This window comes from Chanodichthys erythropterus, chromosome 15 (assembly GCF_024489055.1).
Source record: "Chanodichthys erythropterus isolate Z2021 chromosome 15, ASM2448905v1, whole genome shotgun sequence".
NCBI lineage: Eukaryota > Metazoa > Chordata > Actinopteri > Cypriniformes > Xenocyprididae > Chanodichthys > Chanodichthys erythropterus.
In genome coordinates, this window is record NC_090235.1 from 4,655,138 (window position 1) to 4,681,782 (window position 26,645).

Below are 26,645 nucleotides of genomic sequence, written 5' to 3' on the forward strand. Positions count from 1 at the left end.
AATTAAAAAAATGTTTGTTCATTTATTTCCTTGAAAAATATGCAATTTTTACCCAAGTGTTAAATATGGTATGTTTTTAAAACTATTGTGGACAGTATGATTTGTAATCTTTCAAGAAATGTTTACATACACTTGCTAGTAAATTTCACAATTATTTACAAAGAAACAACACCATTGAGTTAATTGTGAAATTTTGAAGTAGAAAGACTGTTTTCTTGTAAAATAATTTTTTTATTTACAACTTCGAAAAAGTTTTTTACAGCATACATACTACATAATCAAGAACATAATTTGAAGTTGGTGGCAGAATTATCAAAAAAAAAAAAAAAAAAAAAAACGACTAGATGCTAACAGTTCTATAAATGTTTCATTCTTCTTATCCAGATTATTTAAAGCTAAGTGTCACTGTATTGCTTAACATTCTGCAGAACATCAGTGATGAAAATGGTGAATCGGAGATGGCATTGGCCGATTTGGTCCTCCCTGTCCTCCCCTCATATTACATGGGGGACGGGGAGTTCCCTCGGCTGCTCAAACCCTTACTGTGCCCCTTTCCAAATGAACAGGTGATCACAGTCTTAGTTTGTTGCCGGGGGCGACAGGATCGACCACTATTAAACAAACCGGCCTCACTAATGAAGGGGTGGATGGGTTTAGTTTGGCATTTACGCTCTCTTTGTAACTCACAACCTCTCACACACATACACAAACGCATGTCCGTGCCCCAAGCACACGCACGTCCTCATAAACCCATGTATGCACGCGGAGCTTAGTTAGGCAACTGGACTGCTGTGTTGCACCACATGAGAAGGTGTGTGTGAGAGATGGCCGTGCATGTGTAAAGCCAGGAAAGAGAGATCGAGCGAGAGAACTTGCGTCTGCCCTCTCTCCCTCAGTCCGTGCCACCCCAGGGTGGGAATGCTAAGACAGACAGGCGGTTTATTTTTGGGTCAGTGACAGTGTGTCAATGGCCGCAGATGCGTCGCAAAGGAAGGCTCTGAGATACCAGCAGACCGTGGTCAGTCACCGTCTCTGTCTCTCTCTCTCTCTATCTCCCTCACCCTTTCTTCTTTCTGGGTACACTTTAGGCAGTTGTGATTTGCTGTTCTTCTGTCATTTTAAATCTTATGATGTCAAAGATGTTGCACAATCTCTGCATGACTTGTATATTTCTATCTGTACTGACTGAGTCACTATGCTGCTGCAGAACTCGCGGGAAAGTGCAGCTGTTTACTCAATCTCTCGTTTATCTGAGGAGGTCTGTACTGCCTCTTTTTGTTCTTTGAATAACTTTTTCTTTAAGACAAAAACCCAGTCCATTCTATAAAAATGAACGATTCTTCAATTATGGAATTTTTCTGTCGCCTAAAACGACTCTACAATTTTTTTGTTATTATTATAGTCATTCTAGTTTTGAAGTATAGGTCATAAGAATTTAACAAATAGATTTAAAGTCTCTTTTAATCACTTTTTCTTAATTTCTGTTTTGAGCATGACCTTTAAATTCTCTGCATGAAAGTATTGAAATCAGGGAAAGTCTACTTTGCACTTTTTCTAAAAAGTTTTTTTTTTTTTAAAGGTTGACCAAAACCATAATCAGAGACATGTGATAATTGTTTTAACATAGATGACAAATAGAAGAAATATAAATATTTTTTTTTCTCTAGATTTAAAGACGAGACTAATTGAAAAATCACCCAAATTGCATAAACTACAAGTCTCTTATGCTCACTAAGGCTTCATTTATTTGACACTGTGAAAACAGTAATATTGTGAAATTACAATTTAAAATAACGAATTTTAATATATTTTAAAATGTAATTTATTCCTGTGATGGCAAAGCTGAATTTTCAGCATCATTACTCCAGTCTTCAGTGTCACATGATCATTCGGAAATCATGCTGACTTGCTGCTCAAGAAACATTTCTTATTATTGTTCATGTTGAAAACAGTTCTGTCATGACAACTCTCAGAGTATTTGGCATGGTAATGGATATGATATGTTGATATGTCTGGTCTTGGAATAGATCTGCTACGCTTCTGCTGCTACTGTTTATTGCTGCTCCTGCAGAGCAAGTACGCGACTTGCTAATGCCAATACATACATTACACACTGCTGTGAGCAAGTAAGACATGCTGCTGCTATACAAAATAGCATACATGAATTATCCATAGCAGATCTATACAGGTGGAGCTGGGTAGGGGCGGATCTAGAAATTATTTTATTGGGTAGCAAGGGGGTGGCATGAGGACTGTGAGGGGTGGCAAAACCAAAGCAAACAAGCATTCAATAATCTATATTTAATCATCTATACTATATCGTCTATACTACAACTATACTATAATTAAAAACAAAATATAGTCACATGCAGCCATCATCGGGGTCCAAGCACCAATGGCTTCTGTGGTTGATTAGCGATCTAACTGAAATTAATCTTATGATGTGTTTTTTAGAGAAAAGTCCAACTTGAATTTTCACTGAAAGTTATGGTTTGATGAAACACACCGCTGACAAAAAAGCCAACTGACTTTCAAACGAGAACACTTACTGTTAGTGTGAAATTAAATAAGAAGTCAAAAATGTTACTGTCATAAGGCATGTGATAATAATATGTGTGGTGTAAGTGTGGACTCATATTCAACATTTAAATTTAGATGAATCACATGTCATATGTCAGGTCAGTTTCAAATGAATGTGAATATATAATTTCCAGCTCCAAAGTTTATCTAAAGCATTTATCTTAAGGCCCTTTTCATTTTTTTCTCTTTGTTTTTTTTTCTATAATATGTGTAGCTTGCAGTTTAAAGTAAGTGTTTGTTTTATTATTCATATGTCAATGGTGTTTTATAGAGATTTTATAATGTATATTATCTTGAAAAAGACAACATTTTCTCTAATCGTTTAATCATGTCTGACAACTTGAAAATATGTTTTTTAGGGTCTATAAAAGTTAAACATTTAATGATCTATAAGCATTTCACAGATAGTACACCATATTATACAAATATTGTACTATCTGTGAAATGCTTATAGATCATTAAATGTTTAACTTTTATAGACCCTAAAAAACATATTTTCAAGTTGTCAGACATGATTGAACTAGATCAATTTCCATTCAAAGTGATGGAAACTTTAGGCTTAAAATATTCCTTATCCTGTGGTTTCCTCCTCTAGTGGACAACATTAATATCACAGATTACATCTTAGAGATGAAATGGTTGATAGTTTAGAAATTCCAGTTAGCTCCATAAATTTATTAGGAGTCCAATTCACCTTAGGTGTTTGGGCCCCTAATAACAAAATATGAATATTCAGGGCACCAAGACACTATCTATTAAATACATCAACACATTCTAAATGTCTCTGAGCTTGCTAGAGTAGGTCTATCATTACTAGACAGAAATGAGATAGAAAAGAGGCAGGCTACTTGGATGATATATAAATCACAAGTTTTAGTGCATCAAGTTTAAAGGGTTAGTTCACCCCAAAATTAAAATTCTATCATTAATTACTCACCCTCATGCCGTTTCACACCCGTAAGACTTTCTTTCATCTTCGGAAGACAAATTAAGATATTTTTGAGGACACAAAGCTTTGTAACTTCCACTTTGATGCTTCAAAAACTTCATAAAGAGATTGGAAAACTAATCCATATGAATCGAGCTGTTTAGTCCAAGTTTTCTGAAGATAATGGACTTTATGATTTTACTCGAATGTAAACATTGATCAGCGAACATAAGCAGAAGCTCAACCTAACTTGAATAACGCAAAATCTTACAGGTGTGGAACAACCCGTAACTAGTAATTAATGACAAAAATTTCATTTTGGGGTGAACTAATATCAAAATATCAAAGCACTGAGACTGAACACTTCTTAACTGAGGTGGAAATGTCTATGTGGGCATTATGGAAGGTCACCCAGAACACCCTAGCAACCACCTAGCAACACTTGATCAACAACCCAGAACACCCAACTATCTGTTTCTCTGTATATCCTGACCTTCAAACTATTTTAAATTAAAAAAAAAAAAAAACTTTGTCAAGCCATCATAAAGTTTGTCTAATAAAAATGCCCATCTAGTTAAAGGTTAGATTCTTACCTAACTCTGCTATTAGTTTTTGTGATTGGGATGATCTTCATTTAGAATCCATGCGCCCCAAATAGTTATGGTACACGGCGCATGTCAAAATAAACAATGAGAAGCATTGTGGAAAATAATACTATATATAAATAAAGAAAAAGCAGTTAATTTGTTTTTGAATTCAGCTACACTGGTATTTGATTCTTCTAAAAGAACCTGTTCATAAGAGTCATGTTTTAGTGAAGCTGACTACACAGTGTGAGCAGCCATGCAGCAGATTTTTTTCATGGTACACCTTGATGTCATTGTATTAAAGTGCAGCTGCTTAAATGCAATACAGAAAACACTTCTTAAATTTATATTTTATGCTGGGATAAATCTGGGGTGGCAATGCTTTTTTTCTTAGAGTGGCAGCTCCGCCCCTGGAGCTGGGAACGGTGGATGGTTTTATAAAGGTGCCCTAGAACCCCTTTTCAAAAGGTGTAATATAAGTCTAAGGTGTCCCCTGAATGTGTCTGTGAAGTTTCAGCTCAAAATACCCCATAGATTTTTTTAAATCATTTTTTTTAACTGCCTATTTTGAGCCATAATTACATATGCACCGATTCAGTGCGCGGCCCCTTTAAATCTCCCGCTCCCCCGCCCCCGAGCTCTGCCTTAAACAGCATAAACAAAGTTCACACAGCTAATATAACCCTCAAAATGGATCTTTACAAAGCGTTCGTCGTTCACGCTGCATGCATGCATCGATTCCTGTGAGTAAAGTATTTATTTGGATGTTTACATTTGATTCTGAATGAGTTTGAGGCTGTGTTCCATGGCTAACGGGCTAAAGCTAACATTACACACTGTTGGAGAGATTTATAAAGAATGAAGTTGTGTTTATGAATTATACAGACTTTAAGGGTTTAAAAATGAAAATAGCGACGACTCTTTTCTCCGTGAATACAGTAAGAAACGATGGGCGTATATGTTAATGATCCCGACTGTTACATAACAGTCAGTGTTATGTTGAGATTTGCCTGTTTTTCGGAGGTCTTTTAACACTAGAACTACCAAGGCAGTCATTTTGACCGTTTTAAAGATTTGCAATGTAATAACTTTGTTTTAATAAAACCCATATAACTACAGTTCCATGACTTTTCTTAAATTAATGTAAATTTTATTTTAACATTGTTATTTTATTAAAATTACAAAACACAAAAGAGTATTTCTACCTTGAATGGCCATAGCGGTCAATTTGACCGCACATATTACAGGCGTTGTATCTCCTCAGCGCTTTTTCACACCGTTAAAGATGTGCGTAGCTGTTGCCTAGCAACCTTTCTCTGGCAGTTTTGTATGCTTTTGCTAAGCTAAAACTTAGCTTTACCGTCAAAATGGCAACAAGAAAGAAAATGACTGTCACTGAGGTTTTATCCTTGCTTGAGAACATTGATGATGCAGAGTCTGATGGAGGAGCAGAGAGCGATGTCTCTTGGTCTCTTGACAGTTCGTCTGACACTGATTCTGAGAGTGATTCAGAGATAATTCCGGTTCGTAAAAAAAGATTTTCTAGATTTCATTAGAGGCTGCATAAAATTGTTTCCAATTCGTGTGGTCCAAATATTTCCGATAATGCTAAAGCATTGTAAACTCCAAAAGTCAAAATGTATTGAATAAAGACAGATGTAATCATTTCCAAAATTCACAATATGTTTTTATCTAACAAAATATTCTGCTTCATTTTATATTTGTTGACATTTTGACTTTCAAAAACAACATTTTAACTGCGGTGAAAAACTTTGATCTCCAGCTTGCCGGATGCAAATTGCGGAAAGCAAATTGCGGCATGTACTTTTGTGGGAGGTCTAGTAGCTCTTACACAATAATATCACGAACATATTATATTATGTATGCTTAAATTACCCCACATTTTTCATAAAACATGACCATAGAAGCTTTGAAGTAAATATAACATGACAAAAATGACATTCACTGCTGTCTGGTATGAACAGTCAAAATGGCCGCTATTGGCAGTTCTAGTAGTTATAGAATTCCGGTAGTGCTAGTGTTAAACAAATGAGATTTACATAAGGAGGAGGAAACAATGGAGTTTGAGACTCACTGTATGTCATTTCCATGTACTGAACTCTTGTTATTTACCTATGCCAAGGTAAATTCAATTTTTCATTCGATGGCACCTTTAAGCATGCTGCAATGCTATGAGCAGTGAGCTCATTGGCTACTGAAACAGCAGGAACCACTCAGCTGTGCCCTATTGAGTATGACATGATTGCAAGCAGATTGAGTTAAAGGGGTAGTTATCACCCAAAAAATTTAAATTATCCCATAATTTACACACCCTCAAGCCATCCTAGGTGTATGGCTTTCTTCTTTCAGCTAACACAATCTGAGTTATATTAACCCTTATGTGCTGTTCATTTTGAATGTACACTCAGGATGTTGGGGTCTCCAGAGGCCGTTACCGGAAGCTAGTGATTACAGTTTATAAAGTTATAAATATGGATATTTTTCTTAAAAAATGCATTGCTTCGCTTCAGAAGGCCTTTAGTAACCCCCTGGAGCCGTATGGATTACTTTTATGATGGATGGATGTGCTTTTTTGGGCTTCAAAATCTCACGTATCATTCGCTCCCATTTTAAAGATTGGAAGCCAGGATATTTTTTAATATAACTGTGAGTGTGTTTGCTGAATGAAGAAAGACACACCTAAGATGGCTTGAAGGTGAGTAAATTATGGAATACCCCTTTAAGAACCTATCAGCCTGTGCCATCTAGAGTTTCATGACAGTAATGTGTTTGTGCTGCCATGATACTTTTTTCAAGACTGTTTGATTGATAAAGTTCAAAAGAACAATATTTATTTGAAATAGAAATCTTTTGTGTGAATGTATTTTCTGTCAATTTTGATCAATTTAAATCACCCTTGCTGAATAAATATGTTAATTACTGACCCCAAACTTTTGAATGGTAGTGTAAGTGGAAACCCAATCATAAATTATGAATGTATCCCTTAAACCCAGCCTGTCATAGGAGAGCATCAGTGTGGTTAGAGTGTATTATAAACAAGGTAGTATTGCTTTCTTATGTATGCAGTTGAGGTCATCTTTTATGAGTCATGTCACTGTGATTTATTGAGCAGTATGTTCAACATTGATTGAATGAGAAAACATGTGTAAATGTTCTATCAATAAGCATATTTTGGGTTATGGGTCACATAGAGAGTGCTTCACACTGACAGTGATTTGCAGCAACAAACAACTTGAAGTTATTCATTTTTGTTTGTTCTCTTGATTTCTGAGAGTTCAACTTTATGTAAATGAGCAGACTTTGATCATGTGATATAATTGGATAGTTCAGTAGAAATAGCTGCTGTTGCAACCAACATCACAGGAGCTTCTCAAGCTGTTTATTCGCAGACGGTGCAAACAGGGCTTTAGCTGTATTTTGTTATGTGCTTTTTATTTTTAATGTCTGTTTAGCTTAAAATTATTTTTATTTCTGTTTTGGTTTCAGTACTTCACCTTTAAATTGACGTATTTGTTAGATGCAAGGCAAGTTTTTCATCTTATATTTATATTTTATTTAATTTCAATTACTGGAAATGATTTTGAATAGTTTTATTTTTATTAACAACACTTCTCGTTTCACACACGCAGTCATTTTATTTAATTATTTTATTTTGCATTGTATTGTTGAAGTGTACATTTAGCAAAGTTACTGAATGAAAGAGCCTCAACAGAATGGCCTGGCATATTGGGATATGTTGACAAGTGTGGTCATCACAGCATGGGAAGAACGTCTATTTTAGAAGACCTTCAACAGAATTACATATGACTTTACATAACATCATGTGACGACACCATTACAATTGCCTTCATAGCATTCCCATACAGCAATCAGCATGACCTAAAGCACAGCAGAATGCCACCAAACACAACTTCCAGCACACTTTAGCTTGAGCACATTAGCACTTTCTGATATGAATCACTTATTTGTAGATGATAGTGATTAACATATGCTGCATAAGCTGCACACATTGCCTCAGCACTACATTTGCTGCTAGTAATCCAGTGCTAGTTAGCATGACAGTGTTGTCTGATAATAGGTTTCCAACATTTCCTTGGGAGTCCTTGAGAGACAGATGAACAAATTGGAAGAAAGAAAGATCCACATAGAGGTGTGTGGGGAAGTGTGGCTGTGATCATTGGGTCACACCAAAGCTATTATTAACCCGCCGGCTAGTATTACAGGCCCTGGATAGAAAGGGGGTAGTTCCAATCTATGGCGGACAGGGGGTCGGGGGGGGGGGGGGGGGGGTGTAGAAGCCTGTAGGTGTAGAAGCAGACTGGGAAGGAGGGGGTGAAATATGGAGAAAGCAAGGGATTACATGTACTGTGGGAACTGGTGAAAGTAACTGGATAGATGCGTGGAATGAGAATGAAAGAGATGTGTTATGAGGAAGAGAGATACATGATAAACCTATCATCTACATTGACCCATACCAAAGCTGAAAGTGAGACTTGTAACTTGTAATAAATACAGACACAAGTTAAATATTCTCTGAAAAACAGTAAACTACAGAGGAATGGTTTTAAGCCTGATATATTATAATAGATTAGCTCATAGCTATTTCTAAAGTCACAAATGAGATCTCTTTAATTGTCACTCCTAGATAGCAGTAAGGTTAAATGGTGAGCAAATGGACTAAATGTATATATATTCATTTGTATATATTATGTTTTTTTCAGATATTACCTGTCATGTAGTATGTAATATAACTGTTTGTGAATGTAAAACGTCTACAAATTTTACAAAGCGCATGATAAATGGAGTTATTGTGTACCAAAAGAAAGAACCGATTTTAAACTGCATAAAATGAGTCGTCAGTAATTCCAGTCTTACTTCCTGCACAAATCTACGTAGGTTTGTAACAAATTTGCATAATGCCAGCCTGTGGTCTTTATTGGCTGCCTGTGAACAACATCTACTTTGACCCGCCTTCAAACACTGTAGTTGTAGCTGAGGCTTGGAAGAGTTTGTGTTGCGGTTTGTGTTTTTGAACATGTTGAGAAGACCCTGTTTTCAGCATTCTTCATTTTTCGGCACTTTGCAAACACTTCTGAAGCATGATGACTCGGGCTCAAATTGATATGATAAAATCGATGCTATTGTTACTGTTCATATCACTGTGTGTAAAAGTGCTGAGGAAGCCTCAGGAGCTGTAATTCAGATATGGTAATGGGAGTTTCATTTCTGACACGCGCTGTCAGAGGTAAAAAGGCAATAACATTAGAAGTACTGCAGTGTTGGTCAGAAAGTGTTTCTTTGGGCTGATAAAGGATAAATGCCGTTCTGCATGTTTATCACTTTTATTTGATTCAACCTTCATCTCATGTTATTCTCAAGATGACTGAAATCTACCTTTTTTTATTTAATCATTACATTTCTAAAAGGAGATTCATTCATCAGCTGTATAAGATTTAGCATGTGGAAAAATGTCTCGGGTTACTGATGTAACCCTTGTTCCCTGAGTAAGGGAACGAGACACTACGTCATTGACGTAGCGTCGATAGTTCCCACAAAAGGGAACTATATTTGCTGCTGTCAGCAATTACATGGTTCTGTTGCATTAAAATTACTGTGTATGAGACATTGCCTAAGCATAAATTAATAAACTGAACAAAAAGAGCCACAGACATTTCTTAACTTGCTTATTAACGTTTCTGTCAGATCCACATTTAATTCTTTACATCTTCACTTCCTTACTGCAAATAACGTTTATTAGGCCATAAGTCGACATTACAAATTACAGTATATTACATACAAGTTGAAGTTGGCCTTGCTATTGATGTAAAGAAAAGTGTGTAAAAGTTGTTTCATACTAGGTTAAAAGCTTTTAAATAAATTAATCATAACACCATCATTATGCTCACAGGCACACAGGTTCAGCCAACATTATATCCCAATCCAATTTTCTGTCCCTATCATTAGGATTTTTGTTAAATAGTTTATAGAATAACAGATTTACAAATTAAAATTGTCATTTATCTGTCTCATTTAATAGATTTTTTTGTTTTTTTTTCTTCAGGGCAAATCACAGTGTGTGTGTGTGTGTGTGTGTGTGTGTGTGTGTGTGTGTGTGTGTGTGTGTGTGTGTGTGTGTGTGTGTGTGTGTGTGTGTGTGTGTGTGTGTGTGTGTGTGTGTGTGTGTGTGCGTGCGTGCGTGCGTGCGTGCGTGCGTGCGTGCGTGCGTGTGTGTGTGTGCTTTTGTTTATATTACATTGTGGGGACCAAATGTCCCCATGATGTAATATAAACCTGAGTTCACCTACATCGTGGGGACCAGCCAGCGGTCCCCACAATGTAAATGGGTTTATAAATCATATAGAATGAGTTTTTGTGAAAAAGTAAAAGTTTGCACAGTTTCCTGTGAGGGTTAGGTTTAGGGGTAGGGGCAGGGTAGGGGGATAGAATGTACAGTTTGTTCAGTGTAAAATGCATTGAAGTCTATGGAAAGTCCCCACAATTCACAAAAACAAACATGTGTGTGTGTGTGTGTGTGTGTGTGTGTGTGTGTGTGTGTGTGTGTGTGTGTGTGTGTGTGTGTGTGTGTGTGTGTGTGTGTGTGTGTGTGTGTGTGTGTGTGTGTGTGTGTGTGTGCATGTGTGTGACTCAGGTATACCATACGTTATGGAGACAAAATGTTCCCACAAAGATGAAAATATCTGAAATCCTTGACCTTCTTGTGACATATTTTGGTCCCCATGAGGAAAACAGCTTATAAATCATACTAAGTGTTTTTTTTGAAAATGTGAAAAATTTCTGTGATGGGTAGGTTTAGGGGTAGGGTTAGGGTTTGGGGACAGAATATACAGTTTGTACTGTATAAAAACCATTACGTCTATGGAGAGTCCCTACAAGGATAGTGAACCAGACACATGTGTGTGTTAGAGAAATCGTGGGAATGAAGACACGTGTTGAAGAAATGTGTTTTCCAGGTGTCTGGATCTTATCCATATGGTTATAAATCTAAATGTAGATTACAGTTCTTCCGCCAGTGGACTTACTCGAAGCATGTCAAGAAGATTTTCCTCTATTTTTGGACTCCCTCTCTTCTGTCACCTTTCGGGTGCATCATGTTGTTTTGAAGATGAGGGTGATATCTTACTTTCCCAAAGAAAAAAGTTAATGTGACACACTGGTGAGGAATATTAAAAGCTATATTAAAAGCACATACAAATAATTCTCAAATGTATTTTGTTTGGACAAATTTGAAAGGATAACAGTGGTTTGTCTTGCATATCTGCACTAAAGAGGTTGTGTGTTGCAGAAGGAAATAATATTACCTGGTAACTGTAAGCCAGTTTTGTTTATATCAATATTACTATTACATTTTTTTATTAATATTTTGAATTAGTTTTTATTATTTTATTATCCATTTTCATTTCCAGTTTTAGTATTTTATTTGTTTTTGCCAAAAGAAATATATGATTTATATGATTTTTATATACAGTGGGTATGGAAAGTATTCAGACCCCCTTAAATTTTTCACTCTTTGTTATATTGCAGCCATTTGCTAAAATCATTTAAGTTCATTTTTTCCCTCATTAATGTACACACAGCACCCCATATTGACAGAAAAACACAGAATTGTTGACATTTTTGCAGATTTATTAAAAAAGAAAAACTGAAATATCACATGGTCCTAAGTATTCAGACCCTTTGCTGTGACACTCATATATTTAACTCAGGTGCTGTCCATTTCTTCTGATCATCCTTGAGATGGTTCTACACCTTCATTTGAGTCCAGCTGTGTTTGATTATACTGATTGGACTTGATTAGGAAAGCCACACACCTGTCTATATAAGACCTTACAGCTCACAGTGCATGTCAGAGCAAATGAGAATCATGAGGTCAAAGGAACTGCCTGAAGAGCTCAGAGACCGAATTGGTCGAACAAGGCACAGATCTGGCCAAGGTTACAAAAAATTTCTGCTGCACTTAAGGTTCCTAAGAGCACAGTGGCCTCCATAATCCTTAAATGGAAGACGTTTGGGACGACCAGAACCCTTCCTAGAGCTGATTGTCCGGCCAAACCGAGCTATCGGGGGAGAAGAGCCTTGGTGAGAGAGGTAAAGAAGAACCCAAAGATCACTGTGGGTGAGCTCGAGAGATGTAGTCGGGAGATGGGAGAAAGTTGTAGAAAGTTAACCATCACTGCAGTACTCCACCAGTTGGGGCTTTATGGCAGAGTGGAGTGGCTTGACAACAACTCTGTGACTGTTCTTGAATGGCCCAGCCAGAGCCCTGACTTAAACCCAATTGAGCATCTCTGGAGAGACCTAAAAATGACGTTTACCATCCAACCTGACAGAACTGGATGGATGAACGTATTTAGTTTTTAGTTTATTTTAGTACATCAGTTTAAATGAATGAAAATGAAATGAAAAATGAAAAAAAAAATGTTTTACTTTATTACATTTAACATTTATTTTATTTCTTGTAATTTTAGTTTTAATCAAAAGGGATAGTTCACCAAAAAAAACCTTTTATTTCTTCTGTTATCAGCTATATGGAGAGTACAGAGAGCACCCTGGTGGGTCCCAGCGGAGAGAAGCCACTCGCCTTCTGATGGAGAGACAGCGAAAAAAGCATGGATATCACCACCATGGACATCACTACCATGGACATCACCACCATGGGCACCACCATCATAGTCACCATGGGCGGAGTCACAGCCGAAGTCGCCGTCACAGCCACCATCACCTGGAGATAGGGAGCATTCATGACAGACAGGAGGAGGAGCAGGGCCACACCTCCTCGTTCAAGAAACGACGCTCTTATTCCAAATGCAGAGGTCAATAATAATGAGCCTTGCAAAAGGATATATGAAATATGTTTGAGATTTGTAATCTGATATAAACTGTAATATTTTCCCAGACTGCGTGGCACGAGTACAGAAGTTCCTCATCTCTAAATTGGGAGAAGACTGGATCTTTCTGGTGTTGTTGGGTATTACCATGGCACTGGTTAGCTGGAGCATGGATTATGCTAGTGCCAAGAGTCTACAAGGTATTACACTACCCAGAATTCCCCACCTACCGCCTCCTTCTTATTTGCCTCATTATTCTGTTGATGAATTTTGCTTATATGTTGTAGCTATTCAAAGTCAAATTTAATTTCCCTTATTTCTGTCTTCTATTTCAAGGGTTTTAAAATTGGAGTTCTAGCACTTGCAAAAAATATTATAATATATCTAGAAAAATATATTCAAATATAATTAGCAAATAATTTAAATGTAATATTTTACATATTAATATTTCACAGTGTAAAATGGGTATTTTTATATTATATATTTTTTATTTATATATATATTATTTCTTTATTTTATATACATATTTTTATGTATATATTTTTCATATATTATTTATATTTTATAAAGGGGGTCCCTTGAAAGATATTGTCCTAAGGTCCATGCTGAAACATTTGAAAACCCGTTCTATTCTTGCAAATGTTATAATCCATATACATTTGTGACTTTTCCATGTTTTTCCAATTCTCATTTCTAAAACTTCTCCACATGGCTTGCTTTTGTCTTCCTCTTTCTCTACCTCACACGTGCCATCACTTCTGTCCTTCTTTGTGTTTCTCAGCCTATAAGTGGTTTTATGGGGAGTTGAGGGGGAACATCCCACTGCAGTACCTGGTCTGGGTTTTCTATCCCATGGTGCTCATCTTGTTTGCCTCCCTCTTCTGTCACCTGGTCGCTCCTCAGGCCATTGGTGTGTAGTCTTACTGTTCCCACTTTTTTTTAACTTATATATATATTTTGTATATTATTTTATTATATTCTTTCATTTTTTTTTTCTTTATATCCTATTTATATTCTTTGCAGATCTTTTAGCTTTACCCAGGGTTTAAAATTACATTTTTGTCTCACCTGTTGAGACTAAAACATATAGTTTTGTTCCTATAACAAAGGAATCATTTAGTTTTTCCGCCTTTTGTGGCCAATGGCACTTCTCACAATGCCTGTGTTTAAAAATCATACTTAGTTCTTTGCTGACATTAGGTGCTTAGTGAGTTAATTTTAGATCTTGCCTTTTTATATAATCTCGGTTTCCATTAAAGTGTCTATGTACACTGTGTCCGTCTCTTGGAAGCACCTTTACTGTATTCTGAGCCTCAAACATACCAGCCACATATTCTCCTTTTCTTCAGCTACTGTAACTGCTTCATACTGTTTACTACTCAACAATGCCACCTGCTGGTTTATTCATCCAGATCATTTATTCCCAACCATTGGTGCTTATGCAGGTTACAGGGAGTGATTTTCTCTAATCTTGTAAAACTGAAACTTGTAAATGTAGGGCATTAGTAGCTCTGAACAGACAATACATAATTTTAAGTCATGCCCTACATTAAATAATGTAGGGCAGGTCTTAAAAATGTGATTGGATGGTTGTAGTTTGCTATTGATCGATGTCATATGAGTGACAGATTGTCCCGCCTTCATGCCAAAAAAAAACGTCATCAGAGAAGATATTTTGCAAAAAGGGGGAGCTCATGAGGGCATGTGAATAAAAAAAAAAAATGACGTACACAGATAAATCTTTTATACTAAATGTAGTAATAATCCATAAAAAAAACAAGAATTGTCAATTTTGATTTCATGCCGACTTTAAAGTAACGAATCAAAATATATCTTATATATCAATTAATCGGTTTCTTTTTGGTTCCCTTTTTTCTACATTTGATTGGTACATTCGTACACGGATGACGTACACAGATAAATCTTTTATAATAAATGTAGTAATATTCCATAAAAAAACAAGAATTGTCAATTTTGATTTCATGACGACTTTTAAGTAACGAATCAAAATATATCTTATATATCAATTAATCGGTTTCTTTTTGGTTCCCTTTTTTCTACATTTTATTGGTACATTCCCCACTTATTACAAAGCTTTCCAGAATTTCAAAATTAGATTCTATATTCTTACTACCATAGTCGTAGCCATAAACCAAACAGAAAGAGTCCCTTTTTAAAGAAGTACAGTACAAGTTGGAACACATCTCTGGTTTGGTGTCGTTGAAAGAGGTTGGAAAACAGAGCTGCAGATTACATCATGATCAGTTTCAGCTGTCTTTTTTTTATATACAGTAATGTGTGTGATTCATATTCATTATCATATTTAAATTTGTTTACAGACCTTTCACATTGATTTTTTTTTTTCATAATTCATTTGATTATTTTGTCGTTTTTCTTTCTTCTTCTAACTCTTATTTTTTCCCTCAGGCTCTGGTATTCCAGAGCTGAAAACCATACTCAGAGGTGTTGTGCTGAAGGAGTATTTGACACTCAAGGCATTTATTGCGAAGGTGGTGGGACTCACTGCTGGCCTGGGTAGTGGTATGCCAGTTGGCAAAGAGGTGAGACACATTTGATTTTGCAGTCTCATGTAACATACACAGGGGCACAATTTGCCCTTTCATATTTACAAAATGTACAATGATTTGCTGGATGTGACTGCCAGTTGGGTTAATTAGACTGGCCTCATCCCCATCTGACGCTAACCTTTAAACTGTGCTATTTTTATATTTTAGGGTCCTTTTGTTCACATAGCCAGTATCTGTGCAGCTGTCCTCAGCAAGTTTATGTCTTTCTTCTCTGGAGTCTATCAGGTAAGCAGAAGTGCATGGAGATCCTGCAATGCATATTTGGCATCTCCATTCATAAAATGCTGAATGCTCGTTTATCTTCAGGGGACAGGACAGGGTTTTTTTATTACACATTATTTTTGAGGACAGTGCTGATTTATCATCCAGGGCATTTATATTACCAAGAATAATTTCTACCTTCCCCCACCTCTACCTTCAACTGTGTCTGCTTCCCTTTTTTTGTATGCCTCTGTGTCAGTAGAGCCCATATTGTTATACAGACATCCTCACGGTGGGCTGTGCTGTAGGGGTTGGATGCTGTTTTGGAACCCCTCTTGGAGGTAAAGTGCATGGTGTAATAAAGCATTTTCTAGCTTTTTCTTAATCTTAATCAGTATTTTAAACATGAGAACACTGAATAATTTTAGCATGTAATTGAATATATATGGCAATGTTTTGGTCTTGGCGAGCAAGATCTGCTACACTACTGCAGCTGTTGATTTTTGCTGCTGTAAAGCAATTATGGACTTGCAGCTGCTAATAGATATACAGACATGTTGCTTTAAGCATGTAATATATGTTGGTGCTGCATAAATAGACATACATAAATCCCGTAGCAGATCTAGGCAGGTGGATCTGGGGGAGGTGGAGGGTTTCGGAGGAATTCTGATAGCATGCTGCAGGACTAGATTACAGCAAACAATGGAGCAGAATATTTAAATGTTGAGCAAGCAATCTCATTGGCTACAGGATTAGCAGAGGCCAATCAGCTTGTGCCATGTGTTAATGATGTAATTGATTGCAGAATGTAAAGGACCTATTAGCCTGCACCCTCTAGAGTTTCATGTCTGAACTAAAATGTCTAAACATCACTGTCAAACTTTAAGTATAAATCTAACAAAGAATGAACAATTGGAGTAAAAAATGTCTCTAGTTATGACTGTAACCCTGGTTCCCTGAGAACAGAACGAGACACTGTGTTGTATGATGACACTTTCATTGAGCAGTCTTCTGGACATAAACCTCAAGGGCCCTAACAGGGCAGAGTAACTGTAGCTTCTCCTGTTCCGGCGACACATGAGGAGGAGGATGAAAGGCCTGAAGGTCTACGGACCTGGCCACATTAGTGGGTACTTTATGTACATAACCCGGCCTCAGGTGAAGAATAGCTTTCACTCTACCTGGAGTAAATTCCAGACAGGAGGAGGCAACTGACAGAGCCTGTAAATCTCTTACTCTCTTAAGAAACGTGATTGTCAGCAAGAACACCATCTTTAGAGTGATGCATTTGTCAGATACAGAGTCCAAGTGCTCGAAGGGTGCCAGGGACAGCCCTTCTAGTACCACGGCTAGATCCCATGCTGGGACTCCATCCTCAGAGTGCCATGAAGGAAACAAGTTACAAGGTGGTGCTTCCCCAGGGTCCCACCATCTAACGGCGCATGGAAGGCAGCTATGGCCACCACGTACACCTTAATTGTGGATGGGGAAAGACAGGCAGAAAAACAGTCTTAAAGGAGCTCCAGCACTGAAGCCACTGGGCAGTTAACTGGGTCTGACAGACGCTCTCTGCACCATAAAGCGAAGACTGCGAAAGTGGCTCGAGCAGCAACACTCTCTTTTTGTTATTGTTGGTATAATAAGCTTGATGTCGATGGTTCGGTCTGCCCCCTGGCAGCAGCTCCCTGGGACCTGTGGTGAGGAGGGATGAACCTCTGAAATGCTGCCATCTTTGCCTCCTGAAATTTCTCAACAACCAAGTTTAGAGCATCGCTGAAGAGACCAGGAGGTGACAGCAGGGCATCAAGAAGGAAGGTTTTCTCCTTCTCCTTGATGGCTGAGAGGTTCAGCCAAAGATGCCTCTCCATAACCACCATAGCTGCTGTGGAGTGGCTGATGGCACAGCATCTCCTTGGTGGCAAGGAGAGAAAAATCAGTGGCCAAACACAGCTCTTAAATGGCGTCGGGCTCTAAACCGTCACACTCATTCAGGTCCCTAGTTGGCCTGGTACGCTTGCAAGATGGCCATAGTATGTAGGCAAGCGCCCGCCTAACCTGCAGCCTTATACGCTTTGTAAACCAGCAAAGATGTTGTACAGCATGGCTTGGTGGGCAAAGTCGGGGCTTTAAGGGATGACGCAGCATCAGGGGAGAGATAAGCAGCTAATGTCTCTTCTACCCTGGGCATCATCCCATAGTCGTTCTCTTTAAACCCCACGATTGAAGCATAGTTATGAACCATGGGACTTAATAGATGAGAAGAGAATGGCCATTTCCAGGATTTCCACAACTTGGTGTGGAGATCTGGAAAGAATGTTAAGCCCCGATTTAGAGGTTGTGCTTTTGACTGTAGGAAGCACTCATCAAGTTTACTATTCCTTTGCACTTCCCGCTTCTGGGCCTGCCAATCGTTGTTTAATTTTGCCATGGCTCAAGTTATAGCCTTCACTAGTTCCTTATACTGTGGGGATAGGGCTGGTAAGTCTTCCAAATCATCCGCTTCGATGCTGATAATGTCCACCTCCTTGGAGCTGAACAAACCCAACACCAAGCTCTCATTTAGGGTGGAAGAAGCCATAGAGCAGGCTTCCATATCCCGAATTTGAACGCTGGAGCTAGCAGTTGAGACCTGAGAAAGGGGCAAAGCCATTTCGAGCTCCTCCGCTAGCTCCATCTGCAATCCCCATGAGTAAAGGCACCGGGCTGCCTCAGCAGCCATGGGACCTGAACCACAGGGAGCAAAAGCTTGGCTGCTCTCATCAAACACGGCCAGGCAGGAGTTCGAGAGCTGACTGTGCATGCAACTCACAAAAAAACTTGTGTGTATCTCCGCCCGGCAGGGAGGAACACATTTTCTAAATTTCTGCTCACTCGCCATTTCTAAAACTTTTTCTTTTGGCCTACTAGACAAACAAACACCAAATAGGACTGACACACACAGAGCATTTGCTGAAGATCAGAAAGCAGACACTGCTGTGTCGCCAGCCCCCTTTATAGCTTCCACATCACGCCGTCACTTGTCATGAGGTGAAGCAGCACCAATCAGGAGTGGACTAGTTGCACACGTGCTTCAGACACTGTCACGCTGAAGGCGTTCCCCAAAGTGTCATCATACGACGCAGTGCGAATTCCCTCAAAAGGGAAATATACTTAATTTAAGATACAGGCCGACTACTGTTCAAAAGTTTGGGGTCAGGAAATTTTTGTCCGTTTGTTTGTTTTTTGTTTGTTTTTTGTTTGTTTTTTCTTCAAGAAAGTAATACTTGTATTCAGCAAGGATGCATTAAATCAATCAAAAGTGATAGCAAAGACTTTTACATTGGTACAAATTATTTCTATTTCAAATAATTTTTGTTCTTTTGAATTTTCTATTTATCAAAGAATCCTGAAAAAAATATAAATAAGAAATATTACTTGAGCACCAACATTTTGCTTTGCCATCACAGGAATAAATTACTCTTAAAAATATATTACAAATAGAAAAGTTATTTTAATTTTTACAATATTTCACAATATTACTGTCAAATAATTGCAGCCTTGATCTGCATAATAGACTTTTAAAAAAAATTTAAATGTTCTTATTTTATCATTATATTTGTGGTCCTTGGTAAAGTTTGAAAATCCCTGCTGTAGATGACAGTAAACCCTTCTAAAAAAATGTTTGTTTATCCAGGTGTTTTGTTCAGCATTGAAGTTACATCAACCTATTTTGCTGTGAGAAACTACTGGAGGGGCTACTTTGCTGCTACATTCAGTGCTTTTATTTTCAGAGTACTGTCTGTGTTCAATAAGGATGCAGGTGGGATACTAAATAATATTCCTGAATGAAGGTCTTAGCAGCCTTGAGATGATCATATGTCAGATGAGATGACGTTTCTCTTCTATTGATATTGTTTCAGTAACCATCACTGCTCTCTTCCGCACCAACTTCCGCATGGATTTTCCTTTCGACCTTCAAGAGCTTCCAGCGTTCGCCATTATTGGGTGAGAGCGCGGGGGCGAAAGCGTGCCGTTCGTGGTGAGGGCACAATTCTGAAGCTGTGTGTGTGTTCGCGCGTGTGTGCGTGCGTGTGCCATTTCATAACCCTTGAGACACTCGCAGACCTGAGCACATAGCACTTTTGTATTATTGTCAGCTGACCAAACCAAAGTGACCAGATGTTGGTATTATATTTGATTTGTTGAAATATCATCTTTTGCTAAAAGTTTTGACAAAGTTATTCTATTATAGACTATTATATTCATGTACTCTATTCATATTCAATGTGTTCACATTGATCAGAAACAATTCAGCAATGTATCATCCTTTCAGTGTATCTGTCTATTTAATAATCTTGTGTTATTATAAAACTGAAAAGGCCAGAATTATAATTTTTTTATTTATTTTTTTAGATCGCTAAAATAATATGTACGTTTTTGTCTTTGTTACTTTTTGACCCACAGGATTTCTTGTGGGTTTCTAGGAGCTTTCTTTGTTTACCTGAACCGTCAAGTTGTCCTGTTCATGAGAAGACCTAACATTTTTACACGATTCCTTACAAAACAGTAAGAGAAAAAAGCACCAAATGATAACAGCCAATATTACCTTTAGTATTAACTTCTGTAGCATTATTAATAAGTATTAATTTGCTGTAATCAAAATCTTTAAAATGAGTCTATAAACAAAGTACTTGCAATATGTGTCATATTTTCTCTCTCAGCCGGCTGATTTTCCCTGCTGTTGTGACATTAGTGGTTACGACACTGACATTCCCTCCAGGCTTTGGGCAGTTCATGGCTGGAGAGGTCAGTTTAGGAACATTTGTTAACAATTAATTGTACAATTATGTTCATTCTGATAACTAAAAAATTAGGATCATCCTCTTATGCAGTGGTTCTCAACCAGGGGGCCAGGGCCACTAGGGGGCCTCAGCAAACTTCCAGAGGGGCCTTGAGATTATTTAAAATGAATTAAAATAATGCAAAACAAGCATGAAAATAAGCTAAAACATCTAAAAAGCAAGAAAGATATTTCATATTTTCACATATGAATTCACCCCCTCAACAACTGTTTTTTGTCTTTGTAGAACATCTCTTTTACATAAGTAACTTGGTTCCCTGAAAGGGGAACAAGATGCTGCATCATGGTGTTGACGCTATGTGAATGTTTCTGCGTGAGCTGGTAACAGACCCTGCCCACAAGGCTGTGTAAAGGCACAGACGCTTGTTGAGTTCTGACTGGACTTGGGTCAGCCCTGAAGTACTCGGGATCCTGGGGTTGAATCCAAAGAACCTGATGAATGTGTGCGGAGAGGAACATCCTGCAGCAGCACAAACATCATATAAATGTGAACCTCTTGCAAGAGCTTTGAAAGATGCTACACCCCTATTGTGGGCCTGACTCTTTGAGCCAAAGCCATTTCACGTGCTTCATAGGAGAGCACCTGAAAATAGCATCTGAAATCCAATGCGACATAGCGCTGCTTGGTGACCGCATTGCCTCTTTTGCGACCAACAAAGCATACCAGAAGCTGAGAGGATCCCACTGGCCTGAGCGGTGGACATAGATCCTTAGAGGACGGACCGGACATAGCATGTTGAGGCTTTCTTGCTCCAGTGTCTCATGAGGTAAGAAAGAAAGGAAAGAAAGCCTGCCAAGTGACCAGCTGACGAGCTGCAGAAGGTACTTTTGGAATGTAGTCCCATCTCTTCTGAGATTAAATCCAAGGACTAAAAAATGGTGCTTCCATTAAGGCTCCTAGGACCAATACTAGGTCCCAGGAGGGAACTCACAAACAGCAGATAGGCTTCAACTGTCTGGTGCCACACAAGAACCGAGACACCAAGCAGTGCCTCCCAACCGAGAGTCCATCCAAAGACATGTGGCTAACGGAAACAGCAGCCATGTATACCTTTAAGGTAGCTGGAGCCCTGCTGAGAAGATGTTCTTGAAGGAACTCCAACTCGGAAGCGTTCCCATAGAGTCATCGCCATGATGCAGCGTCGAGTTCCACTCTAAAGGGAACCAGGATTCCCATGGCCATTTTTGTAATGAGTATACATTATGCCAAGCTCTAATATATTTTAAAGCAGGTTTAATTTTTAAGTAAAAAAATATTTTTAAGAATCCTGGAACAATCTGGAACAATTGGAAAAATCATGGAAATTAATTGATTTAAAAAGAGTGAGAACACTAAAGAACATTACGGAAGAGGATTAGGGCCAAGCAATAATAAAAAAATAAAACCATCTTGAGATCAAAGTTGTTAAATTTCGAGAAAAAACTCGTTAAATTTCGAGAAAGAAGTCGAGATAAAATGTTGAGAATAAAGTCATTAAATTACAAAAAAAAAGTTGAGATGAAATGTTGAGAATAAAGTCATTAAATTACGAGAACTAAATTAACGAATTTATTCTCGTAATTTAACGAATTTGTTCTCGTAATTTAACGAATTTGTTCTTGTAATTTAACGACTTTTTTCTTGTAATTTAATGACTTTATTCTCATAATTTAATGAATTTATTCTCAACATTTTATCTCAACTTTTTTCTCGAAATTTAACAACTTTAATCTCGAGATGGTTTTATTTTTTTATTATTGCTTGGCCCTAATCCTCTTCCGTGGAACAGCTCTTGAAACTTCTGGAATCTTGAACTTTAATGCACAGAAACAAGGAGCGTCCACCAATTAAAATAGGTTTTAAAAACTTTGCCATTACAGTAGCTATTGTTGTGGAGAATGGTGGGCCATGGAGTCACATAGGTTGAAAACCACTGTGCTGATTGATTATGGTCTTTCATTCAAACATTTTTCATTCAAACAATCTTGAAATAATGTCATAGTTTGGTTGAATTTTTGAAATATATTATTTGATTTGATTTGAAATGTGAATTTGATGGTTTTATTCCACAGCTGATGCCCAGGGAGTGCATTAACTCTCTGTTTGATAACTTCACCTGGACTAAAATATGGGGTTCCCCTCTCCCGCCCGGTCTCGGTCGCTCTGCTGTGTGGTTTCATCCTGACGTCAGCATCTTTGTCATTCTTATTCTCTTCTTTATCATGAAGGTCGGTCCTTTTAAATTTCTCTTGTTCACATTGTCCTCCATCAATCTTCTGCTATTTGTCTTCACTGTCTCAAGGTCCTTCTCTACTCTTTAACTGTTTTTTTTTTTGTTTTTTTCACTTTATCTTTGTCTAGCATAAAGCATTACTGCCATTCAACAAACTTTTAAGTAAAGTAATTTTCCCTTTAAAACACTAGAAAAAAGTACCACACACTGACACTGGCTTTATCATGTCAGTAGCCAGTCGATGGCTTCAATGAAACCTGCTTTTATTCAGGACAGTCATTATCTCCCTCCATCTGTCAGGTTTGAAGCTGCTGAAGCAATCATTTTTCACTTGAGTTAGGCTCGTACAGGTTGTGCTTGCGCTGCTGACAGAGATTTTAGAATTAAGGCAATCGTGTGAAAACATTATTATTCATCTCACAGTTCTGGATGTCTGCAGTTTCCACCACAATGCCCATCCCGTCTGGAGCTTTCATGCCTGTCTTTGTATTGGGTAGGTCAATGGTATTATTCATTTATTGGAGACTGCCATTTATGATACATTCTGATTTATTTAAAGATCACTTTAACATACAGTAGGGTCTAAAAAAGAACATATTTTACATTAGAAAAATACGAAATACAATCATTTTTCATCTGAATACAAACATACATTCATCTGAGATACTAGTAGTCTCAGACTTTTGGGTCACACTGTAAATACTGTATTTCGATGAACATTACACTTATAGAAATTAGCCTACCTCATTTTGATTATCTGATTTTATTTTGTCAATAGTACATTAGGCTCAAATATTCTACGATGTTCCTCTTACAGGTGCCGCATTTGGTCGTTTAGTGGGTGAGATCATGGCAACTCTCTTTCCTCACGGTATCCTGTTTGATGGAATACTATACCGCATCATCCCTGGAGGGTACGCTGTCATTGGTCAGTCATCCTTTCCTCGTCTTCCGATCCACCACAATTACCTAATGTTTGCTCATACTGTGTTAATGATGTCAGTCCTGTTCCTGTCCCTCCTTCTCTAAGTCTCTGATCTTCCACTGCATGTGACCATACTCTCTCCATTCATTATGTCACTCCTGCCATGACCCTGTCTTTTAGCACTCCATCTTTCTGTCCTGTTACTCTATCGGTCTATTCTTTTCTCTTACCATGAAGGTGCGGCGGCGCTGACGGGAGCTGTCACTCACACCGTTTCAACAGCAGTGATCTGCTTCGAGCTGACCGGTCAGATCTCTCACATCCTTCCCATGATGGTCGCCGTCATACTGGCCAACATGGTAGCGCAAGGTCTGCAACCGTCACTGTACGACTCTATAATCCAGGTCAAGAAGCTGCCCTATCTCCCCGAACTGGGCTTCGGTCACATAAGGTGTGCAGACATTGCAAACGCCACCGTTGTGGCTCCACGCATGTGACAAACCAGCTTGGCTCACACCGTAGCCAGGTTCCCTCATCCTCTCGTGCTGACAGCACCTCAAAGTCCTTGTGATTCATTAGCAGCGGGAGCTATTAGTAAATACACTTGTCAACAAGGGGCGGCAACATGAAGCCTTGGCACCCTTCCAGCTTACACTGAGCTGCTGTACACTCATTAGATTTGGGCTATTCATACCTCTTTATCTAGGACGCACTCTGCGTCTTAATCTACCTTTTTGTGGTCTAGGGCAGTCGTTCTGCTTCAGGACTTCAAGTAGTGACCCAACACAGTGCAAAAACTGTTTATAGTACAAAGAAAAGCAAACAAAAATGTCTTTAAAATCAAACGCTGAAGACTATTAACACTTATATTAAGTGCATAGGCAAAGTGCTCATTTATTAATATGATATGAATGGCATGAAATTATTTTCATTTTTTATCTTTTCTGGGTTTGTCTATGTGTATATTAATGATGCACCAATACTAAATTTCTCTGCCAATACCGATATAGCGATTTTATATTATATATATATATATATATATATATATATATATATATATATATATATATATATATAGGCCTATATTAAAAAAATAATACACTCAAATAAAAACTGAAATGTTTGTATAAAACTTAGTTGCACATAAGGTAGTTTTCATAAGCACTTGTCTTCATGGCAAATTTATTCAAACATGTAATTAACTGTAAATAAGCTCCTCTCTAGGTTTTTATAGCTAACTAAGGAACAGTGAACACTGGAAAACATTCCTGAGGTAAATGTGACGTTATGTGTCATATTGTTCACAAGCTGTTATATTGACATCTTTCCGCGGTTGAAACACAGATTAAGTGATTACATGAGAAATGGTACATTCCGGTAAGTTTTACTGTATCTTCCAACATACCTTTTGATGTTCATGCATGTTTTTCGAGATAAACCTTGTATTAATGTGAAAGAAAAGACTCGCGGTCATCCGCGCTGCCACTTGAATTGAGGCCGGTAAAGCGATCTGTCACGTCATATTTAAGAGCATCAAAACGGCATTTATTGTTTAAATTTCATGATAAAATGAACAGAATTTGAAAACTGGTACTTTGTTTCTTATCAGAAGTAACAAAGCACCAAGCTCTTTGCGACTATTGGATGGGAGGCGCAACAAATAATGTTTGATGTAGCAAAAAAAAAAAAAAAAAAACCCTGGCCAGGGTTGCCAGGTTTTCACAACAAAACCCATAGCCTAAAACTAGCCCAATCACATTTCATAGGGGTCCCCCGGTAAAAATCACATTACAGCGGGTAGGGTTTCCCGGTAAAATTTGTATTCCAGTGGCTAAATATCATGTAATTTGGGGTCGCTTTAACCCGCGAAAAACAACCCACGGCAACAGTGATAAAGTACTCAAATTCCACCAGAAAACCTGGCAACACTGAACCTGGCAACCCTGGCTTTAACTACAGGTGATTCATAGGGTCAAATAGAACCTATTTAAACACTATTTAAGTCGTTTTTTTTTTTTTTTTTTAAATGTTACTGCGTTATTGTTGTGTTTACTAAATTCAACAAATGAGATATTTTCTTCACACTCAGTATGAGTTGTAGTCTGAAGACATTTTTCCGCACCCTTTTGATTGACAGGATATCAGCCCTGATCATTGGTTGTTTTTAACCAATCGTCTGATAGTGATAATAATACTTTTAATCGGCTGATACCGATTGTTGGCCGATACATCAGTAGCTCCTCACTGCAGAACACGAGATCCAGGAGACAGATCCAAGGGGTGGAGATGAGTAAATTTAGGGATATGTAAAGTGGGAGGAATTGGATCCAGATCCAGGGGGTGGAGATGGGTAGGTTTAGGGATCAGGAGGTGGAGACAGGTAGGTTGAATAAACTGGGAGGAGTTGGATCTGGATCTAACCTCACCCTCTGGATCTTGTGTTCTGCAGTGAGGACCATCTCGAACAAACTCTGGGCCTAATATTGTATTAGTAATATTTTAATTAAAACTTATTGCATCAATTTATTTTGCTATCCTAACTATGCAGTTTTGTATGGCTAATTGCATTTTATTGTTTGGATTAAGTATTATTTGGGTTAAGCATAGTTTTTCTTGTTGTCAGGACAGAACTGTGTTCCAACAGAGGACCGCTTATCTAGAATAATCAAACTTGTTAAACCATGTCACCCTGTGGTCTTACCGTTCTGTTTTCCTGCAGCCAGTATAATATCTTTGTGGAGGACATCATGGTGAGGAAAGTGAAGTTTTTATGTTCCCACTCTACATACAGAGAAGTACTGCATTTGTTGGACTCGACTTCTCTAAAAACCTTCCCGCTGGTTGATTCAAAAGGTAATGTCTCACTGGATGTCTAGACAATTTCCTGAGTATATCTGAACCTCTCATTATGACATT

General features: G+C 38.0%; 1 protein-coding gene across 1 annotated transcript in view; it reads left to right on the forward strand.

Annotated features, from left to right (window-relative positions):
* The first annotated feature begins 976 nt into the window (after positions 1-976).
* Positions 977-26,645, forward strand: part of clcn1a (chloride channel, voltage-sensitive 1a) — a 31,781-nt gene continuing 6,112 nt past the window's right edge. Inside the window, exons 1-16 of the mRNA XM_067411301.1 lie at positions 977-1,018; positions 12,659-12,947; positions 13,031-13,162; positions 13,744-13,872; positions 15,390-15,523; positions 15,698-15,775; positions 16,014-16,092; positions 19,425-19,550; positions 19,651-19,735; positions 20,195-20,296; positions 20,452-20,536; positions 22,644-22,799; positions 23,228-23,297; positions 23,622-23,732; positions 23,967-24,180; positions 26,449-26,582. Of these exons, the coding sequence (XP_067267402.1) occupies positions 12,722-12,947; positions 13,031-13,162; positions 13,744-13,872; positions 15,390-15,523; positions 15,698-15,775; positions 16,014-16,092; positions 19,425-19,550; positions 19,651-19,735; positions 20,195-20,296; positions 20,452-20,536; positions 22,644-22,799; positions 23,228-23,297; positions 23,622-23,732; positions 23,967-24,180; positions 26,449-26,582 (1,861 nt within the window). The 5' untranslated portion in view covers positions 977-1,018; positions 12,659-12,721. The remainder of the gene's footprint in view (positions 1,019-12,658; positions 12,948-13,030; positions 13,163-13,743; positions 13,873-15,389; positions 15,524-15,697; positions 15,776-16,013; positions 16,093-19,424; positions 19,551-19,650; positions 19,736-20,194; positions 20,297-20,451; positions 20,537-22,643; positions 22,800-23,227; positions 23,298-23,621; positions 23,733-23,966; positions 24,181-26,448; positions 26,583-26,645) is intronic.